This window comes from Pelodiscus sinensis, chromosome 1 (genome assembly GCF_049634645.1).
Source record: "Pelodiscus sinensis isolate JC-2024 chromosome 1, ASM4963464v1, whole genome shotgun sequence".
NCBI lineage: Eukaryota > Metazoa > Chordata > Testudines > Trionychidae > Pelodiscus > Pelodiscus sinensis.
In genome coordinates this window covers 91,138,682-91,158,273 of record NC_134711.1, presented here as the reverse complement: position 1 = coordinate 91,158,273, position 19,592 = coordinate 91,138,682, and the positions used below count along the sequence as shown (strand labels likewise).

The 19,592-nt window shown below is 49.1% G+C and overlaps 1 protein-coding gene across 3 annotated transcripts in view; it reads left to right on the top strand.

Moving 5' to 3' along the window:
• Positions 1 to 6,215: 6,215 nt before the first annotated feature.
• The window catches only part of SYNGR1 (synaptogyrin 1), a 39,696-nt gene continuing 26,319 nt past the window's right edge, over positions 6,216 to 19,592 (top strand). Inside the window, exon 1 of one of the 3 annotated variants that reach the window (XM_075936654.1) lies at positions 6,216 to 6,625. In XM_075936654.1, coding sequence (XP_075792769.1) covers positions 6,527 to 6,625 — 99 coding nt within the window. In that variant the 5' untranslated portion in view covers positions 6,216 to 6,526. The remainder of the gene's footprint in view (positions 6,626 to 19,592) is intronic. The other 2 variants (XM_075936649.1, XM_075936660.1) reach the window with 2 other exon arrangements.

Sequence of the window (19,592 nt, the reverse complement as noted above, 5' to 3'; positions counted from 1 at the left end):
CAACTAATCATTTCTGTTGCCCTTTCTGAACCTTTTCCAAATCCAATATATCTTTTTTTAGATGGAGTGACCAGAGCTGTATACAATATTCAAGATGTGGGAATATAATTATTTTATATAGAGACAATACGGTATTTTGTCTTATCTATTCCTTTCCTAATGATTCCCAATATTCTGTTAGCTTTTTAGTTTTTAGAGTGCCACTGCACATTGAACAGATGTTTTCAGGAAACTATCCAAAAGGAGGATTCCAAGATCTCTTTAATGAGTGCTTAGGGTTACCAGGTGGTTTCAAAAATATACTGGACACACGTGATCTCAGACCAGCCGGGAGGGGAGCGGGGCTGGCTGGGAGGAGGTGGGGGAGAGTGGGGATGGCTGGGGAAGATCGGGGGAGGGGGAAACCAGTCGGCAGGAAGCAGGGCTGGCCGGTAGGGAGGAGTGGGGATGGCTGGGGAGGGAGAAGGGGGAGAACTGGCTGGGAGGAGATTGAGGGGCTCGCCGGGGGGAAATTGGAGGGAGAAACCAGCCGGCAGGAAGCAGGGCTGGCTGGGAGGGGATTGGGGCTGGCTGTGGGGGACCAGCCAGCACGGAGTGGGGCTGGCTGGGAAGGAGTTGGGGGGAGCAGGGCTGGCTGGGGGAGATGGGGGGGGGGGGAACCAGCCAGCAGGAAGCAGGGCTTGTTGGGAGGGGGTTGGAGGGAGTGGGGCTGGCCTGAAGGGAACGGGGGGCGGGGAGGGGGAACTGGGGAGCAGGGCTGGCCTGGGTGCACACAGATCCTGGGGTGCTGCCCGTCCCACACACAGTCCTGGCAGGGCACACAGGCAAGTCCGTCCCTGGGGATTCCATCCCACCCCAGGCCCGCCCCCTTACTCTCTACTGTATAGTTGCTTACTGCCTGGCTGGTAGACACACTCACACAGCGTGAGCGTGTCTACCAGCCAGGCAGTGCACAACTACGTACTGATATTCATGATAATAATAAAACTTACATAATTAGAAAATACTGGACATTTATATGTCCGGTATTTTCTGAATTTGTTTTTCAGACAGAAAGCTCAAATATCAGACTGTCTAGTTCAAAACCGGACACTTGGCAATCCTGAGTGGTAACAGTTATTTTAGACCCCATCATTTTTGTATCTATAGTTAGGATTATATTTTCCCGTGTGCATTTCTTTGCACTTATCAACACTGAATTCCATCTGCCTTTGTGTTGCCCAGTCACCCAGTTTTGTGAGATCCCTTTGTAACTCTGCAGAAGTTTAACAGCTGTGATCCAAATGCAGATCTGTGCAACACAACAATTATTCCTACACTTCCCCCCTATCTTTTAAGTGGAGTACCCAGCAATGTTTTCATAATGATCTAATGATCCTTCGGTTACCTGAATAACCAGCCTTTTGTTATTCTTAATCACCCTGCCCCTCCCTCTTTTTATAACAAACTCCCTGCCCCAAAGGCAAAGCTACAAAAAGCAGCTCAAACTGTTGTGTTCAATCTGGACTTCTAATACTCCAGTCGTCTGAGAAGTGGGTGAAACCTCATGATACCATCTACATGTTTTGTTAGTCTTTAAGGTGCTGCTAGACTGTTGTTTTTTTAAGTTTTTCCAGTTACAGACTAACTCAGCTACCCCTCTGAAGCTGTTGCATTTGAGAACTGCCTCTGGAGTCAGCATGCAGCTTTAAGCAGACCTGAAGCATGAAATCTAGGGGTTCAAATTTAGCCCCCCATAAATGGCACCCTTGGATGCACAGATTTTCCATGGTTTGCCATGCAGACATCTTTGTACAGGCAGTCCCCGAGTTACGCGGATCCGACTTATGTCGGATCCGCACTTACGAACGGGGCCCTCTCCCTGGTCTGCTGGAGACCAGGGAGAGGAAGCAAAGCGGTGGAGTAAAGCGGCGGAACACGCGGGCGGCGGGCAGCCCAGACGCGTCTGGGCTGTCCGCTGCCCGCGTGCTCCGGGGCTTTGCTCTGCTTTGCTCCCCGTCCCCCTGGTCTGCAGACCAGGGGGACGGGGAGCAAAGCGGTGGAACACGCTGCCCGCGTGCTCCGCAGCTTTGCTCTGCTTTGCTCCCCGTCCCCCTGGCAGGGGGACAGGGAGCAAAGCAGAGCAAAGCCCCGGAGCACGCGGGCGGCATGTTCCGCCGCTTTGCTCCCCGTCCCCCTGGTCTGCAGACCAGGGGGACGGGGAGCAAAGCAGAGCAAAGCCCCGGAGCACACGGGCAGCGGACAGCCCAGACGCGTCTGGGCTGCCCGCCGCCCACGTGTTCTGCTGCTTTACTCCCTGTCCCCCTGGTCTGCAGACCAGAGGGACAGGGAGCAAAGCAGAGCAAAGCCGTGGAGCCCGAGGGCAGCAGGACAGCCACGGCGTGTCTGGGCTGTCCCGCTGCCCCCGTGCTCCGCGGCTTTGCTCCGGGCGGCTGTGGTACAGCAGCTGGGGCGCTGCTGGTTGGTGCTGTAGCGCCGCTCTGGGCGCTATGGGACCAACCCGGCAGCACCCCAGCTGCTCTGCCCCAGGCGTCCTGATTCAGCCACAGCTGGTCAGTTTCAGCAGCGGCTGAATCAGGATGCCTGGGGCAGAGCGGCGGCGCTACTGGACCAACCCAGCAGCACCCCAGCTGCTCTGCCCCAGGCGTCCCCAAGTCAGCCGCTGCTGAAACTGACCAGTGGCTGACTACAGGAAGCCCCTGCCCCGGGCTTCCTGGAATCAGCCGCTGATCAGTTTCAGCAGCAGCTGACTTGGGGATGCCTGGGGTTCTTAAGTTGAATCTGTATGTAAGTCAGAACTGGCGTCCAGATTCAGCCACTGTTGAAACCGATCAGTTTCAGCAGCGGCTGAATCTGGACGCCAGTTCCGACTTACATACAGATTCAACTTAAGAACAAACCTACAGTCCCTATCTTGTACGTAACCCGGGGACTGCCTGTAGTTGAGTATCTCTACTCTGCTTAATTATAGGTGCAACTGCAGTCCAATGATATTCCTACTGAAGTTATTGGAAGCTTTGCCATGGACTTCTTTGGAAGCAGGAACAGGCTTGAAGATGTCACGTTTTTTAAAGGGGATGCAGCAGCCACGTGCTTGAAGAAGTCACAGACCCAATCTAAGGTCCAGAATATGTTCTTGTTACAAGTAATAGGCCAATATGGGTGGAATCCTTTGGTGAAGCAGATACAGACATTGATTAAAAAGGGAAGAGAGTCTATACAGTTGCCATTTTATTCTTCACCTGTGACTCCCCTCCACAGTGTCTCCCTTCCTCCCCCCAGCACTGCTCAGATTTGAAGAGGCAAACCCCACATGTCCAAAGATGCTAAATTAAACAAGCCTAGTTTGTTCACCTTCAAGCATGTTGCGACATCTGTTTCTCCAGGCTTTTCTTGAGGGAGTTCATTAACTATGTTGAGAGAAGAGAGCTTAACTCTTGGTATGCAATGTTTTTTCTTGTTGGCAATGGGTCAGCCTAAATTCTTTGTAATAGATTTGGTTGCACCTAGAGCTCTAGATAACTGCATGCCCATACATAAGACAAGTCCACAGAATGGGAAGGAGGATTAAACAATTAGAGCACTAGCCTCACCCAACTCTTAGGAGACCTGACTTCAATTTTCTGCTCTGCCACAGACTTCCTGTATGAGTTTGAGGAAGTCACTTAGCACTTTTTACAAAATTTAAAAACCCAGTGAACCTGCTTCTGATTTCAGTTTACCAGTTTAAATCAGAAATAACTCTATTGAAGCCAATGGCACCTGGGCATAAAACCATTGTTTGAAGCAAGAAAAATCAAACTGTGTCTTGAGCCATGTGTCCACTACATTTTTCTTCACAGTTTCCCACAGAAGCAGTTCCACTGGTAGCAGTAAGGTTAGAATCTTACCTCAGACCAGCAGTTTTTCCATTTCTCATGATTTTACCATGAGTCTCAATAATTAGTGTTTTTTTAAAGCCGCAGCTCTTGGAGTCAGGTGATCACAAAAGACCCTCAGCTTTCATTTCTTAAAAAGTGTTTTTTAGCCCTTAGAGAAATACTTGAAAATATGAAGCGAGTGCACCTAAGCAGTCAGAAAGAAGAAAAATTAAAGGAGTCCAACATGTATTAGTTTTTAAACCCTCATTTTAAAGTCAATCTCATGATCTTGGGTCCTGACTCATGATTTTTGAATGCTGAACTAGTGGCACTTTACAAGGGTGACCAAAGGGGGGGAGGGCTACTGGCGCTTGAGGCTTCAGCCTTGTGGTGGGGAGGGGTGGTGCTTAGGGTTTCAGCCCTATGGGAGCAGGGGAGCCGCCAGCACTCAAGGCTCCAGCCCTGAGAGGGACAGGGGAGGGGAGCCGCTGACACTCGGTGCTCCAGACCCCCACACTAGGGCGGGGGAGGAGCCACCAGCACTTGGGAGTGCTTGGGGCTCCTGCCCCAGAGTGGAGGGGGAGGAGCCTCCAGGGCTCAGGGTTCCAGTCCTAGGGGAGAGGAGGAGCAACTGGCGCTCAGGGCCAGTGGCTCCCTGCACCGCTTCAGGGATGAAGTTCATCCCTGCAGCATGCAGGGAGGGCAAGGGAGCCATCGGTGCTTAGGGTTTCAGCAGCTGAAGCCCTGAACACAGGCAGCTCCTCCCCACCCCTTGCTGCAGTGGAAATACGGAACACTGTGACCATTTTTTAAAAAAAGTCAGGACACCAGGAACAGACCTTAAATATGGGACTGTCCCAGGAAAAACAGGATGGAGGGTCACTCTACAGTCCTACACTTTACTCACCATGTCATCTGAACCTGCTCAGAGGAGGTCCAGAAAACATGGTGGCAAAAAAATTGGTGGCATCACATCTGCACTAGAGCAGTGTTTCTCAACCAGTGGTATGAATACCCTCAGGGGTACTTGAGAGAAGTCAAGTCGAGGGGTACATCAACACAACTGAAATTTGGAGAAAACCAAATTTTTGTTTTAAGTTTTACAGCACTTTATTCTTTTTGTACTTTTTACACCCAAAAATTTCACCGCCCGCCCAGCTACAATGAAGTTGTTTAAACAAATGTGTGGCAATGGTTGAAAAAAAATTGTGTGTCTGAAAATTGTAGGTACTGGAGGTGCTTATAATTTTTTTAAAGGGGTACTTTATAAAAAAAGGTTGAGAAACTGTACTAGAGTACACATGACATTTTAAGAATCAATATCTAGGGTACACAATCAAAGCTTATATCTGAATCATATGCCAACAGTGTGGCTGAATAGTGTGGATGTGATTGTTACAAAAAAGTAGTTTAGCTCAGGTATCAAGTATCAGCAGGGTAGCCATGTTGGTCTGAATCTGCAAAAGCAATGAAAGCTTATGCCCCAATAAATCTGTTAGTCTATAAGGTGCCACAGGACTCCTCTTCACTTTAGCTCAGGTAATTGTCCAAACTACCATCCATTGTGAATCCTGTTCTTTGAGTGTGTTAGATCTGGAGTCTTGTCTACAACCAAATTTAAACAGATTCCCTGCAGCTGCCACCAGCCAAGTCTGTAGCCAGAATTGCCCAAACACAGAAAGCTCCAGCCATTCCCATCCTGTCCATTGCCCAGCACGAGGACAGATACTGTACAGGGATTCTCTCTGGAGTCATTCTACCCCCTTTCTGACTCCTTTACAGTGCTGGAGTGGCACAAGAGCATCTGGTCTGTGACTGGGGCTCCTACATGCTATGAGAGTACAAATAAATAATTAATGGTAACAATAATAATAATAATGGAGCCATGGAGGCCAGAAACTGGCTGTGGCTCTGGCTCTTTTCTCTGTCTCCTGTGAAGCCCCTGGTAGGCGCTCCAGCACTGTCAAACCATAAACTATGTTATTTGCTGGCTTGCAAGCAAACTGAAGATGAAGCGGGAGGTTCACTCTCTGGCCCATATGGTCAGATCAGGCCTGCAGCCTGCCAGCTCAAGTTAGGTGGTGGGATCCCAAAGCGTCCTTCCTCAAAGCCAGAATGAGGTTTTGACACACAGGGAGGCAACTTGCAATCAGTTTCCAAATCGCCCCTGCGGCTGCAGCAAAGATGAAATGTTGTATCAGCAGGACGGAGGCAAAGTAACTCTTTCGCTGGACTCAGGCTGCGGGCACAGGCACTTGTGAGCCATACTTTTTATAGACCCTACAAAAAATAAAGCAAGCAGCATTCTCCCTTGCCTGGAGCGCTGCATTTAAAACACATACCAGCTGGTGAGGCACAGCTTGCCTTTACAGGGGCGCGCGCTTCCTCCCACACTTTGCTAGGGGCGCGCTCCCGGCCCTGGTCTGGCACGTCCCCGACACTCAGCTGCTGCTGGGAGGGAGCGCGCGTCGCCTGCACTAGCGCCTGTCCTGGAGGGGAGCTGCTGCTGCTGCTGCTCTCTCCGGCGGGGAAGAGCCAGCGCGGCCATGCACAGCTAGCCCCCGCCCGCCGCCCGCCCAGCTGCCCGCTCGCCCCCCGGCCCGACGCGGCTGCTCGGCGCGTCTCGCACACACACGCGGGAGGCAGGGCTCAGCGGCGCCCCAAGGATGGAAGGGGGCGCGTACGGCGCTGGCAAAGCCGGGGGGGCCTTCGACCCCCAGACCTTCTTCCGGCAGCCGCACACCCTCCTGCGGATACTCTCCTGGGTAAGGGCCCGAGGCGGGGGCCGGTTCCTGGGGGCGCCCAGTAGCAGTCGCGGGGGATGGGGGGCCGTGCCAGCCCGCCTGCCACCGGCGGTGGGTGGGTGGAGGGGGGATACCGCGCTAGGTGTGGGGCTGGAGCCAGGCTCGGCCGCGAGCCCTGCCTCCCCCCACCTGCCGGGCCGGGCGGGCCCCCGGTAAGACACCCCGCCCCAGCGGGAGGCGGCTGCCCCGCCTGAGCTCCCAGCTCCGGAGCCGGTCGCGCGTGTCTCGGCTGCCCGCAGCTGGGGAGTTTCTGCAGCGCGCTGGGGGGTGGGGAGGATGGAAAATGGGACGTGAGCCAAGCAATCCCGCGGGGGGAATCCGCCTGGAAAACATCCATGCCCGACCGGCCCCCTCCCGGGGAAGGATCCGTGCAAGGGGGCTCCCCCGGCAGCCAGTGGAGGGGGGACATTTCCAGGGGGCTTGTTCAAGGGGGGGGGACTTGGAAACATTGGGGGGGGGGATGCAAATGACAGGGATGGTTCTGTCTGGCAGCGCCTATGCTCTAACTCTGCCTGCTTGCTGCTGGGGAGCAGCGGGGGGGAGGGAAAACTGGGCGAGATTATGGGAGGGGGGGTGTCTGGTTTGTCCTTTCTCGCCCGCCCGGCTCCCTTGCGTTTCAGCTTCTCCCCCACCCCGCAGTATGTTGTGGTTCTGTGCTGGAGGGTGTGAGCAGGCAGGGTGGGAGCAATGGGGGAGGGGAGGGGTCTCCAGCCTCTTTCTCTTGCAACGGTGGGGGAAGGAGGGTCTCTCATCTTGTGACACTGATCCCATGGCTACTGCCTCGGTGGTTGCAGCGTGTGTGCGGGAAGGTCATAGGGATTAAGGGAGCTTGCAGCAAACAGAGAGATTGCATTAAGAAGGGGTGCGGGGCAGTGAGAGGAGGAAGCAAGCATGAAGAGCGACTCATACACCAAGATGGACAAGCAGGAGCCTGAGATGCCCCAAAGCCACTCCCTGTTGGGAAAGGGAAGGGCAGATGGGGCATGGCAGTGGTGTTGGGGGTGTGTGTATGTGAGGGATTGATCCACTTGGTCAGCCTAATGTTGGCACTAACATCCTTTGCAAGCTCTGTGCTGGTGCAAAGGAGGCATTTGTGCTGCTGGGGCAGCCAAAGCTGCACAGTCCACTTCTGTCCCAGAAGATGCCCCTTTGGCCTGACTGCATGAGACTTGGAGGGTAGCACTAGCTGCGCCCTGAGTGAGCTGAGGACATGATTAATATGGTCAATCGGGGCCTATGTACAGTACAGCATGGTCGTTACCCAAGGGAGGGGAATTCAGTAAATCTAGTGCCCAGCTGCTATGGAAATCCATTGTGAAATGATGGGTGCACTTCCCTCCCATTGCTTGGCTTGGGAAAAGCATCAGAGAGTGTTCAGCCATGAATGACGGGCACAATGTGACTCCAAAGGACAAAGTCCTTTTTCTTTTTTGTAATTTGCAACAACTTCACTTTGCTACTGCAGGCGGGGTTCTGGTTTTCCAAAGCCACAAGGGAGAGAAAATGAGAGTTGGTCCCTGCTGTGCACTTCTTTCTGCTTGTACCTAGTGGCTTCCCCATCAACTCCCCCATGCTTGTACCGTCATGATTCCCCAGGCTCCTTTCAATGCCCTGGTTCCCCATAATCACCAGCCTTTTGTATGACCTTCATAGAGGACAGAATGGGATTGACTCCATGCCACAGACCTTCACTGAGCTATAGAAACAAATGTTCTTTTGTGGAACAAAGGCAGTGCCCTGGGTCAGCATTGGAAGAAGGACATCCAGCTTGTTAGTCATTGTTGCATGGGGGTGTGCACTCTTTTTCACCTTTTCCTATTTTACCCCCTCTTTAGCACCTCTCCCCCCTGTGCTGCTGCCAAGCCAGAGTCTTGAGTTCACAAGCTAACCCAAAGCATCTGTAATGATAGTAGCCTCAGGGGGTAGCCAAGTTAGTCTGTTACAGAAAAAGAAAACAACAAATGGTCTGGTAGCACTTTATAGACTAACAAAACATGTAGATGGTCATCTGACGAAGTGGGCTGTGCCCACGAAAGCTCATGATACTATCTACATGTTTTGTTAGTCTGTAAAGTGCTTCCAGATCATTTGTTGTTGTAATGATAGTGTTTATTGTGAAGCACCAGAGGTAACACCTGACCCGGTAGGTGCTAGAACTAGGTGCACTGGGAGGGTGCTGCTGCACTCCTTGCTTGAAGTAGTTTCCATTATATTCAGGGTTTACAGTTTGGTTCAGTGGCTCTCAGCACCGCCACTGAACAAATTATTCCAACATCTCTGCTGGTCCCTTCCCCATAGAGCACACAGTCTAATTTAAAGGCATGAACTGCACACATTGAAAGGAGGTAGCACAAGTACTCCGGTGGGTTGTAGAAGATGGTGCACGTTGCATGACATTGAGAAGAAGGAAAGGCCAAGTGATAGGGTCTGACATATAGGAAGGAGGCTTAGGCCGGTGTAGAGAGGTTGGCATTACTAGAGTGCCCCTCCAAGTACTGCCAGGATCCGGGTGGGAGGAGGCTCTTGTTTCCAGACTGCCGCTGTTGAGAGGAAGCAGTGGCTCCTAGTACATACATAAGGATGCTTGTTATAGCACATGGGCAGAAGATTTGTTTCTTTCTTTATACCTAGAAAAAAAATGAAACTAATTTGGTGCTGGCAAAAGGTGTTGTCTCAACAGTCCTGGAGAACAGAGTCCATTTCCCCAAATCTGCTTACCATTGGGCAGTAACCACTCAAAGCTCTCCCATGCTGCTCCCCATCAAAATACTTCAGCCTGGAAAAAACAGCTCAGCACCTAATTAGAGCATAGAGGAACATAGATAAATTGATTCTACATAGCCCCTTCCGTCCCTGTCCTCCCTGCATAGACTCTCCTTCCCTGCCAAAGGGGGCCAGTGGAGCTGTGAAGACTTGTCCACTGATAACCAGACTGAGCGCGCCAACTCCATTCACCCAGGTCATGCTACACACAGGGAAACTGGGGCACAGAGAAGTTAAGCAATGTGCCCAGCATCACCCAGTGATCACGCAGGGCTAAAAATAGAACATGCGGATTCTACATCTCAGTCCTAGATCACTAGGTCACGTTGACAGGAGTTGTGTTTGTATTTTACTTTAGAGGTAAAAGACTTTGTCTCCTGTTTGCACAGACCCTGTCTTTTTGCTCAAAAACTAAAAAACCTCCCATTTTTGCCACTACAGCTGCAGGTTCACTTCTGGCAGCGACCGTAGGAGCCCTAGTGGGAATCAGGCTTTTACCACTATGTCACGTAGACTTGTTCTTAACAGGCAGGCTAAGTCAATGCTAAAAAGTTAGATCGACTCGGGAACGGAAAATCCACACCCACTTAGGTCATAGTTAAACCAACCTAAGTGTAAATGGTGGATTAACTATGGCAGTGGGAGAATCCCTTCTGTTGGAGTAGGCAGCTTCTTTGCTTAAACCGCGACGACAGTGCAGCTGTTCGAGTTCTAGCCTTAGATGATCCAGTGGATGAAATGCCAGTGGTTCTACTCTAGAGCTCCCATAAACGTTAGCAGCGCTGCAAAGCGTTACAGAAACCCTGTGTAGCTCTGAATCATCCAGTCACACTTTTACTCTGATTTGTGATTTGCAATGAAATCCGTGTTCCTCTTTGTACCATTGCCTGCTACGCTGAGCAAGCCAGCCCCTGCTCCACGTTTCAGAGAAGAAGCTATTCCCATCTTCTGCCCCACCACTTACATATGGTGGATTTGGGGCTGGTGTAAGTCACTAGGGCAGGATGTCATGTGCCCACTCTGAATCTAGCTTTAATTCCACACACAAATAACGTGTTAATTGAGAAAAGGCTTGTTGCCTATTGTACAGGGTTTCTCAATTGCTGGGAGCTGTTAATTCCAGAGACCTAAGCCTCATTCAGTTTAAAAAAACATAAAACAGCTTGGGGGTGTCTCTTTCTTTTAGACATGGGGGTTCAGTTAGGTGACTTGGTTCTGTGCATTTTATATGGCAGCTGCTCAGAGAAAGCTTTGAATAAAATGTTGCCACATGACCAAAATAGCAAAGTTTCCTTCAACCATATGTGAGCTAGAGAATCAGCCAGATAGGAATAATAAAAGCAGCCCACTGCCGTGTCCTCTCCTCTACCACTCCATGTTGCTGTTGTCATTTATTTCTTTAAATTGCAGTACCTCCTTGAGGTTCTGTTTAAACTGAGATCAGGGCCACATTGTGCTAGGCCTGCTACAAACACAAAGTGAGGGAGTGTCTTTGCTGCAAAGGGCTTACAGCCTAAATATACACAACAGACAGAGCAACATTAGTCCAGAAAAGGGAATTAAGTTGCTGTAGCAGGCCAATGGTAGAGCTGGGATAAAACCTAAATCTTCAGGTACCTAACTGCATAGCAAAATGCAGGACAATGTAGCACTTTAAAGACTAACAAGATGGTTTATTAGATGATGAGCTTTCGTGGGCCAGACCCACTTCCTCAGATCAAATAGTGGAAGAAAATAGTCACAACCATATATACCAAAGGATACAATTAAAAAAAATGAACACATATGAAAAGGACAAATCACATTTCAGAACAGGAGGGGGATGCAGGGGTGGGGGGGGGGGGGAAGGAAGGAAGGTAAGTGTCTGTGAATTGATATTAGAGGTGGGAGAGTGGGATGTCTGTGAGCTAATGGTATTAGAGGTGATAATTGGGGAAGCTATCTTGGTAATGGGTAAGATAGTTTGAGTGTTTGTTCATTCCTTCTCGGAGAGCGTCGAATTTTAACATGAATGACAGTTCAGAGGATTCCCTTTCAAGTGCAGATGTAAAAGGTCTTTGTAGCAGAATGCAGGTGGTTAAGTCATTGAGAGAGTGTCCTTTCTGGTTAAAATGGCAAGAAACTGTTTTTTCTTTGTGATCTTGTCTGATATCTGTTTTGTGGGCATTAATCCTTTGGCGAAGTGTCTGAGATGTTTGTCCAATGTACATAGCAGACGGACACTTTCGGCACATGATAGCATAAATTATATTTCTGGATGCGCAGGAATATGTGTTCTTGATCTTATAACTCACTTGGTTTGCGCAGCACATTTCGTTAGGGGGTGCACACAGGGAATTTTATTTTTTATTTTTTTAAAGGCAAACGTTTATTGAATACTCAATCATAAAGGACATGCTGCGAGCGAACGCACGCTTTCTATACATTTCTACAACATCTATATTACACAATTCGGTGCTTATTGCATAATACAACAATCCATACTTTAAAACTAAAAGAGCGTATCATGTGATTAAATTAAAACGCAAAGCTACTTTTTTTTTTTGAGACATTAGGGTGTGCCTGGGCACACCCAGCACACCCCCTGTGCACATTTATACCTAACTGCATGCCCTATGCGTAGGGCTCTACCAAATTCACAGTCCATTTTGGTCAATCTCATGGTCATAGAATTTTAAAAACAGTAAGTTTAATGTTTTCATCTTTTTAAATCTGAAAATGTCACAGTGTTGAAATTTTGACTGACTCAAAAGGAGTTATAGGAAGGTCATAAGATTACAGTAGGGGGAATTGCAGTTCTGTTACCCTTCTGCGCTGCTGCTAGCAGTGGTGCTGCCTTCTGATCTGGGCTGCTAAAGAGAGGCGGCTGCTAAAGAGAGGCAGCTGCTGGCCAGGAGCATGGTATGGTATGACCACCCTTATTTCTGCTCTGCTGTCTTCATAGCTGGACACTTGGTCAGCAGCTGCCACTTTCTGGGCCCCAGCTTTGAAGTCAGTGCAGATGTAAGTTTACCCCCCTAAATATCCTTGCCACACCCCCACCGCCCTCTTTTGGGCCAGGAGCCCTCTCCCCAGTGTGAGAAACATTGGTCTTCCCCTGAAATCTGTATGGTGTAGAGTAAAAGCACGCAAGCCCAGATTTCATGGTGAGAGACCAGATTTCACAGTCCATGACATATTTTTCATCAGCGTGAATTTGTAGCCCTGCCTCTGCACTACAACATGTTCTCTCCAAGTCCTGCCCTTGCGGGACTGCTAAATGTTGGGGCCACCTTCAGTGGACACTTAAATGAGGGGGTAAGCTGCACTCGGAGTGCATGTGAGTCAAATAATGGGTGTAAATAGTAAAACAGTGAAATTTACACTGGTTTGGTTTTTGGAGAGCAAATCCAGTCCCGGGTAAATAGTAGGCTATCCCCACTTCCACTGGCTCTGAGTGTCCCTGAAGGTATGGAGGATGGTGTGAAGTGTGTGAGAGACAGCTTTCTCTAACACCCTCTTAAGGACTTTCTCTTCTGTTTCCCTTTTCTTACCCCAACCCATGGCCAAGTAGGGAAGCTAAACTCTTAGCGCACACACATGGACTGCTACATCATTCCAAAGAACACTGTTTCCACTCTAGGTGTACCTCAGTCAGAAACTGACTGTAACTTACTGCCCATTTATGTCACCACTGAATTCAGTCTAGACATTGGTATTTCACTTATTCCACGCTACTGAGTGAGAGGAACTTACTCCCTTACCTCTTTGATGGGTGACAAGGGAATTCAAAGCTGGGTTTTTGTACATACTGCTCCCTGCAGTGAGTTCCCAGTCTTACCATGGTAGCAGAGGGTCATTCAGGAGTTTCCAGGTTTGCTCTGTCTTGGGTTTCTGCCAGAAATAGCACTGAGTGCTGTGATTGGTAGGTGCCTCATCTTGCTCACATGATTTGACCACACCCAGCTACTGGGTGTCATCTAGATTTGTCAGCAGACAGGCTGCTGAAGGGAGCAGAGCGGTGCTTATAATGTCTTTGGAGTTGATTAAAGCAGTGAATATAGTGTGTTGTGGAGACTTATTCACAACTATAGCAAATGAGCTTGGGCAGGGACACTGTCATGTGATCTGAGAACTGGCTGACAGACCACAAGAATCAAAGAGCACTGGATTGCTTTAGGTGAGATGCTGGCTGGGTTACAGCAGGCAGTTGAGTTTTGTTTAATATTTCAATAATGATCTGGAAGTGGCAGTACGCCTCATGTTACCCGACATCTGTAGATGATACTAAATTGGGCAGAGTTGCAAACCCCTATGAGGACAGAGAAGTAACACAATAACTGAGTAATAGAGATGTAGCCGTGTTAGTCTGGTCTTGCTGAAACAAAAGACAGGACTATGCAGCACTTTAAAGACTAACAGGATGGTGTATTAGGTGATGAGCTTTTGTGGGCCAGACCCACTTCCTCAGATCAAATTGTGGAGGAAAATTGGCATGACCATATATACCAAAGGGATACAATAAAAAAAATGAACACATATAAAATTGACAAATCAGATTTTAGAACGGGGGGTGAGGTTAGTGTCTATGAGATAATGATATTAGGGGTGATAATTGGGGAAGCTATCTTTGTAATGGGTAAGATAAGAGCAGTTAGAAACATGATCAAAAAGTAATAAAATTTGATGTAACCTTGGAAAAATACAGACTGATGGGGGGGGAATACTCCAAAATGGGAGGGATTATTGGGGGAGCAATAATGCAGAAGAAGCTAGGGATGACAGTGAACTGTAAAGTAGACAACAACCCACAATAGGAGATGGCAGCAGATGGGGCCAGTGTGATTTTTAGGCATGTATGCAGAGGCAACATTACATCATGGAGTCCAGCAATGATAGTTCTCTACAAAGACTGTGCTGCTTCAACTGGCTTACTGTATTCATGAGAACTTTCATCAACATCTCTCTAGTAATAATTAGATTAGGTGTAGGCAAACCTTTTGGCCCAAGGACCACTTCAGAGTATGGCAATTGTATGGAAGGCCATGAATGCTCATGAAATTGGGGTATAGGAAGGGATGAGGACTCCGGCTGAAGATGCAGGCTCTGGGGTGCAGTGTTCCCTGTAAGCTGAGTGCTTGGGTGACCGCCCATGAGCGATTCCAGTGCCGCCCAGCTGATTGGCAGAGTGCCCACAGCCAGCAGCGTGTGTTTCTACTGCTGGTGCACACCTGCGCGTGCCTCAGCGTACATACAATATATTCTGCACATGGATGGAAAAATGTAGAGGGAACATTTCTGGGGTGATGCTAGAAATGCATTCAAGGTAGAGGAAGGGGCTCCACGCTGGGGCAGGTGGTTGGAGCGCAGGGGTGAGGGCTCTGGGGTGTGTCTGGGAATGAGGAGTTTGGGGTGCAGCAGGGGGCTCTGAGCTGGGGCAGGGTTTGGAGTGCAGGGCGGGTGAGGACTCTAGCTGGGAGTGCAGATTCTGGGCTGGGGATGAAAGGTGTGGGGTGCAGAAGGGGGCTCTGGGTTGGACCAAGGGGTTCCGAAGGCAGGAAGGGGTTCAGGGTTGGAGTGGGGGGTTGTGGCATGAAGGATGGACTCAAGGGTGCTGGTGCCAAGCTGCACTTACCTCCTCAAACAGCCCCTGAAAGCAGCAGCATGTTCCCCTTCCAGCCAGCTCCTTCATGGAGGTGTGGCCAGGTGGGAAATGCTGGAGTGTTGCCTGTTGACAGTGGGGTACTGCATAGAGCCCTCTGGTGCCCCTGTGCATAGGAGCCAGAAGTGGGGGGTACATGCTGCTGTTTCTGGGAGCCATGCATAGCCTTGGGCAAGCACCAGACCTGCTCCTCAGTGGGAGATCAACGGCTGGATTAAAATGGCTGATGGGCCAGATACAGCCCACAAGCCATAGTTTGCCCTCCCCTGAATTAGCGGGTGAGGTAAGAAAGGAAATCACAGAGATCGTTAAGCACTCTACAGTTGAACCTCTCTAGTCCAGCACCCTTGGGACCTGACCTGTTCCGAACCAGAGAATTTTCTGGACCATAGATAGTCAGTATTGTCTAGTAGCATAACCAACACTTCCACTGCTTCCTGGGCTCTAAGAAGACATTGAAGGTAAATTAGAGCTAAATAGCAGCACAGAGCACTGGGAGCCAGGACTGGTGGCTGTAAACAAACTTTATGGGATCACAGGAAACTTGGCTATGCCCATGATAAGTAGACATCCCACTAACTCATACCAAACCATGGATGTTTCTGGACCAGAGAGTGCCATACTGGAGCAGTTGAACCTGTAATCCTTTAAATTATTTAAATAAACGGTCACTTGTTAGGCTGAACAACAACCAGTGGGAATAGACTAGCCATGTGGAAGCAATTGAAGTGTATTGACACCAAGGTTATAGAGGGATGTTTTAGGGTGGTACTAGGAGTAATGGAATGAAATTAAGAAGACTGTTTAGCCAAAAGATCAGGAAAAACATTTGATAGTGGGATTGGTTGAATTAGGCTTCTCTGAGCTGCCTAGAGAGCTCTGGGTGAACAATTCCCTTTTGTTTTAATAGGACTTGGGCATCCAGATCCCTTGGGTGGCCTTTAAAATCTCATCCTTCCTCTGTGAAGGAGAAAAGGTAAAAGCCCCAGAGATCGGGACAGAGAAGATGGCCTGTGCAAAGCATTAGAAATGTGGTGTAGGAAACACTCCTGCCCTGACCAAGCCTCAGTCACGTAGATCTTTTCTGTCCCTGTTGTCGAGTGGGGGAGGACCACTTCAGTGAAAGCTGGATTGGGTCACCAAGAAGGAATTTGGGGAGGAACAGAATGATGGTGGGGAGAAGATGCTTTCGCAGACCTCTTAAGCGTGACTCTGGCAGGATGTAAAAGGGTGAATACCAGGGATCAGCAGCTCAGCGCAGCATAGCAAAGCAGGTCAGCTCAGTCAACATCGTTTCAAGTCATATGGTGGGAACTGGCTGTGAGACTGTGGGATTCTGGAGCCTTCCACCTCCACTCCAGTTCAGCTCCAGATTGGCAGTGGCTAAAAGCTATTACCATCTGATTCCTGATAGGCTAAAATTTGCTGGTGGGTTTTGTTCAGTTCCTATTAGGATTGCTGTCCACATCCCCTCCTCCCCACCCTCAGCAGATGGATTGTTCTGCACAGAAGTGACCCTCCTAGGTCAGGGCTCAGCTACACCAGGAGGGGAGGGCAGCATCTAAGAGATTTTGGCTGCCTGCTCCGTACCTGGCTGGGTGGATAAGCAACCAAACCCGTTGATCGAGCACCTGTCACTGACATTTACCAAAGAAGGTATACAGAGATGCTTTCCTCAAAACGACCTAAATCAAAATAGACCCAGTCAGAACTGTGTCTGTGCTGCGCTCTCCAAAGCCTTCCAGGAAGCCTGGTGGTGGAATGAAAATAAAATCCCTAGCAGGTCGGTCGTCTTTCTTCTTCTTTTTTGCTAGCCAAGCTAGATTTATTTATTTATTTTGGGTCACTACCAAAATGAAACGCAGGCAGGGTTTTTGCTTTTGTTCTATCTGAGCGAGATTTGATTGTAAGCCCCATGAGGAATAGTACATCCCTGAAGTATTTCCTTTTTATAATGAAATAAAAGCGGGTTTCGGGAGGAAAGGGGAAAAGCAGGTCATGTGACAGCCAGCCAGCCTGGTGACTGCAGGCAATTATGGGGAGTTAGGGGAGGAAGCATGGCAGCCACCCCCCAATAGGGCAGCCCTGGAGGTCTCTGAGAAGTAAGGAGTGCAGGCAGCGAGACAGATTGCTCATGTGATATTCAGCAAACCCTAATGCACGGCTGAAGGCGGACAGTGTTCTGCATGCGTCATGTGATGCTCAGAAGGGCCTAATGCACTGCTGAAAATGGGCAGCATGGTGGAAGCATCATATGATACTCAGGAGGTTCTGCTGTGCTGGCTCCATGGCTCAGCCTGTAGCGTTGGGGCAGAGGAGAGAACACCACGTGTCAAGCAGAGTGCGGGTCCTCCCTTGGCTGCAGTTTCAATCAGTTTCTTCAATTCATGGGGAGAAAATACCTTTCAGGAAAAACGTTACCTTCCCTTTCCCCAGGCACAGCCTGCTCCTTCTCCCCTGCCACTAGCACACCACACAAGTCTGTCAGCAGGCTCAACTCCCTTGTTTTCCCCCTTGACACGCCAGGGTTCATTAGCTCTCTGTCAGTAGCACCGTCACTGCACTATAATACAAGGGGGATGTGCCATGGGCGGACTAAGTGTCTAAGAGGCCTGGCTGAAAGAGGCAAAGTGAGTCCACCGAAGGTGTGGGTGAGAAGCTGGGTCAGAAATTCTGAGTTTCTCTGGCCAATGGCTTTGCTTGTTTAACCCCCCCCCCCCTTGTACTTCTGACGTTACCCCAGAGCAGTTGGGGAGGTGTGTGTGATGCTGACTGCCAGAACAATGTGAGAAGAGAATTAGGCCTCATAGGTTTCACTGAACAAGTGCTAAACAAGCACTAGATTCTGCCCAGCCTTTATGCAAGCATGCAGGAAGGGGTGGGAACAGGGAGTGTCAGAGCCAGCCCGGAGTGCAGGCACTGGTCCCTGCAGCAGGATCCAGTGCCCATAAAGAGTCAGAGAATTGGTGCAGCAGCAGCACTGCACCCCAGCACCAACAAGAGAGTTAACCACCATCCACTGGGAACGATGCAGCACCTGGAGCAGCTTGTGGAGCTCTGCTTCTCTGAGGCAAAATGTCTTCTCTGTGCAATCTCAGACAATGCCTGAAAAGCTGAGCCTAAATGGTGCCACCCAGCCCAAAGGGAGCACGCTATGGTTCAAGACCTGGCAAGCTCTACAAGCCAAACCGCTGCATAGCAAAAAACCTACATGTTCCCCTGGTAGATCGTCTTAGCATTGCAAATGGTCTAGCCCTGGAGTTGTATTTATTTTTTCTGTTTCTTATAAATAAGCATAAAAAAGTAAATGTAAAATCCTTGTTAATTCAGCATTTATGGTTACATGCTCACAGCCACGAGAAGCCAAGAATGATAAAAGTTAGGGTTCCAGCAGCAGTGTTAACGCAGCCAAATCACATGGAAATACTATTTGCTGACCCTGTTTTTCTAGTTTAACAGGTGGCTTAATGTATTATGTTTTCTTCTGTAAAATGTATCACGTAAAACATACAGTACAGAATGTGCAGCATGGCCATAGCAGGGTTGTTCTTGGAATCATAAAGGATTACAGTCTGTTTTGAAATCTAGGCAGTTTACAACAATGATTTCTAAGTAGGCTTAGGTACTGCCTTTACCTCTCACTCCTCCCTCCCCCGTTTTTGAAGTTTTAAAATCAAATTTTTCTGGTTTTGAAATACTATTTTTCTCACTTGCAACATGAGAAACTCTCACAAATACCAGAGGAAATCAGCAGGACCCAAATCCTGCAAACACCAACATGTGCAGCTGTAGTCACATGGATGGTCCAGTTTGGAGTCAGTGAGGTGGCTCATGTGCACAAGGTTATGCACATGCGTTTGCAGGATTGGGCCTAACTGCGCAGGGTAGAAGGATAGCGTTGTGGTCAAGGTGCTGGTCTGACACTTGGGAAATCAGGATTTAATTCTTTGGCCTGTCACAGGCTCCCTCTATGACCATAGGCAAGCCACTTCAGCTCTTGGCACTGCAGTTCTCCCTCGGTAAAATGGGGATAATCGTTCCTTTGTCTTGTCTGTTGAGACTGTAAGCTCTTTGGAAAGGTGCTCTCTATTACTATGAGGCAATGGAGTCCTGATCTCTGTTGGAGTTCCCAACCTCCACAAATAATAAATAATGCTACTGAGCAGGGGAAATGACTATATCCAACGTGCACCATGCAAGCAAGCTGAAAAATACAGCCATGTTTTTTTCTCCAGTCGCCTTGTTACAGCAACATTAGGCATTTTTAGTTAACAGGTACCACGAGCCTGAATCTCCTCTTGGTTATTTCAGTGTAATGCCACTGACGTCAGCAGGTAACTGTTGATTTACACGGCTGGCCAACGTGGTGAATCAGCCCAATACTAACTGCCAGAGTGTAATATTTTTATGTCAGTATCCTTTTAACTTGTTGCCATTTCTGACATTTCAGCTGTGACTCATAGGCTTGAAAAGAACCTCAAGAGCCTTGCACTCACAGCAGGACCAAGTGACATCTTAGATCAT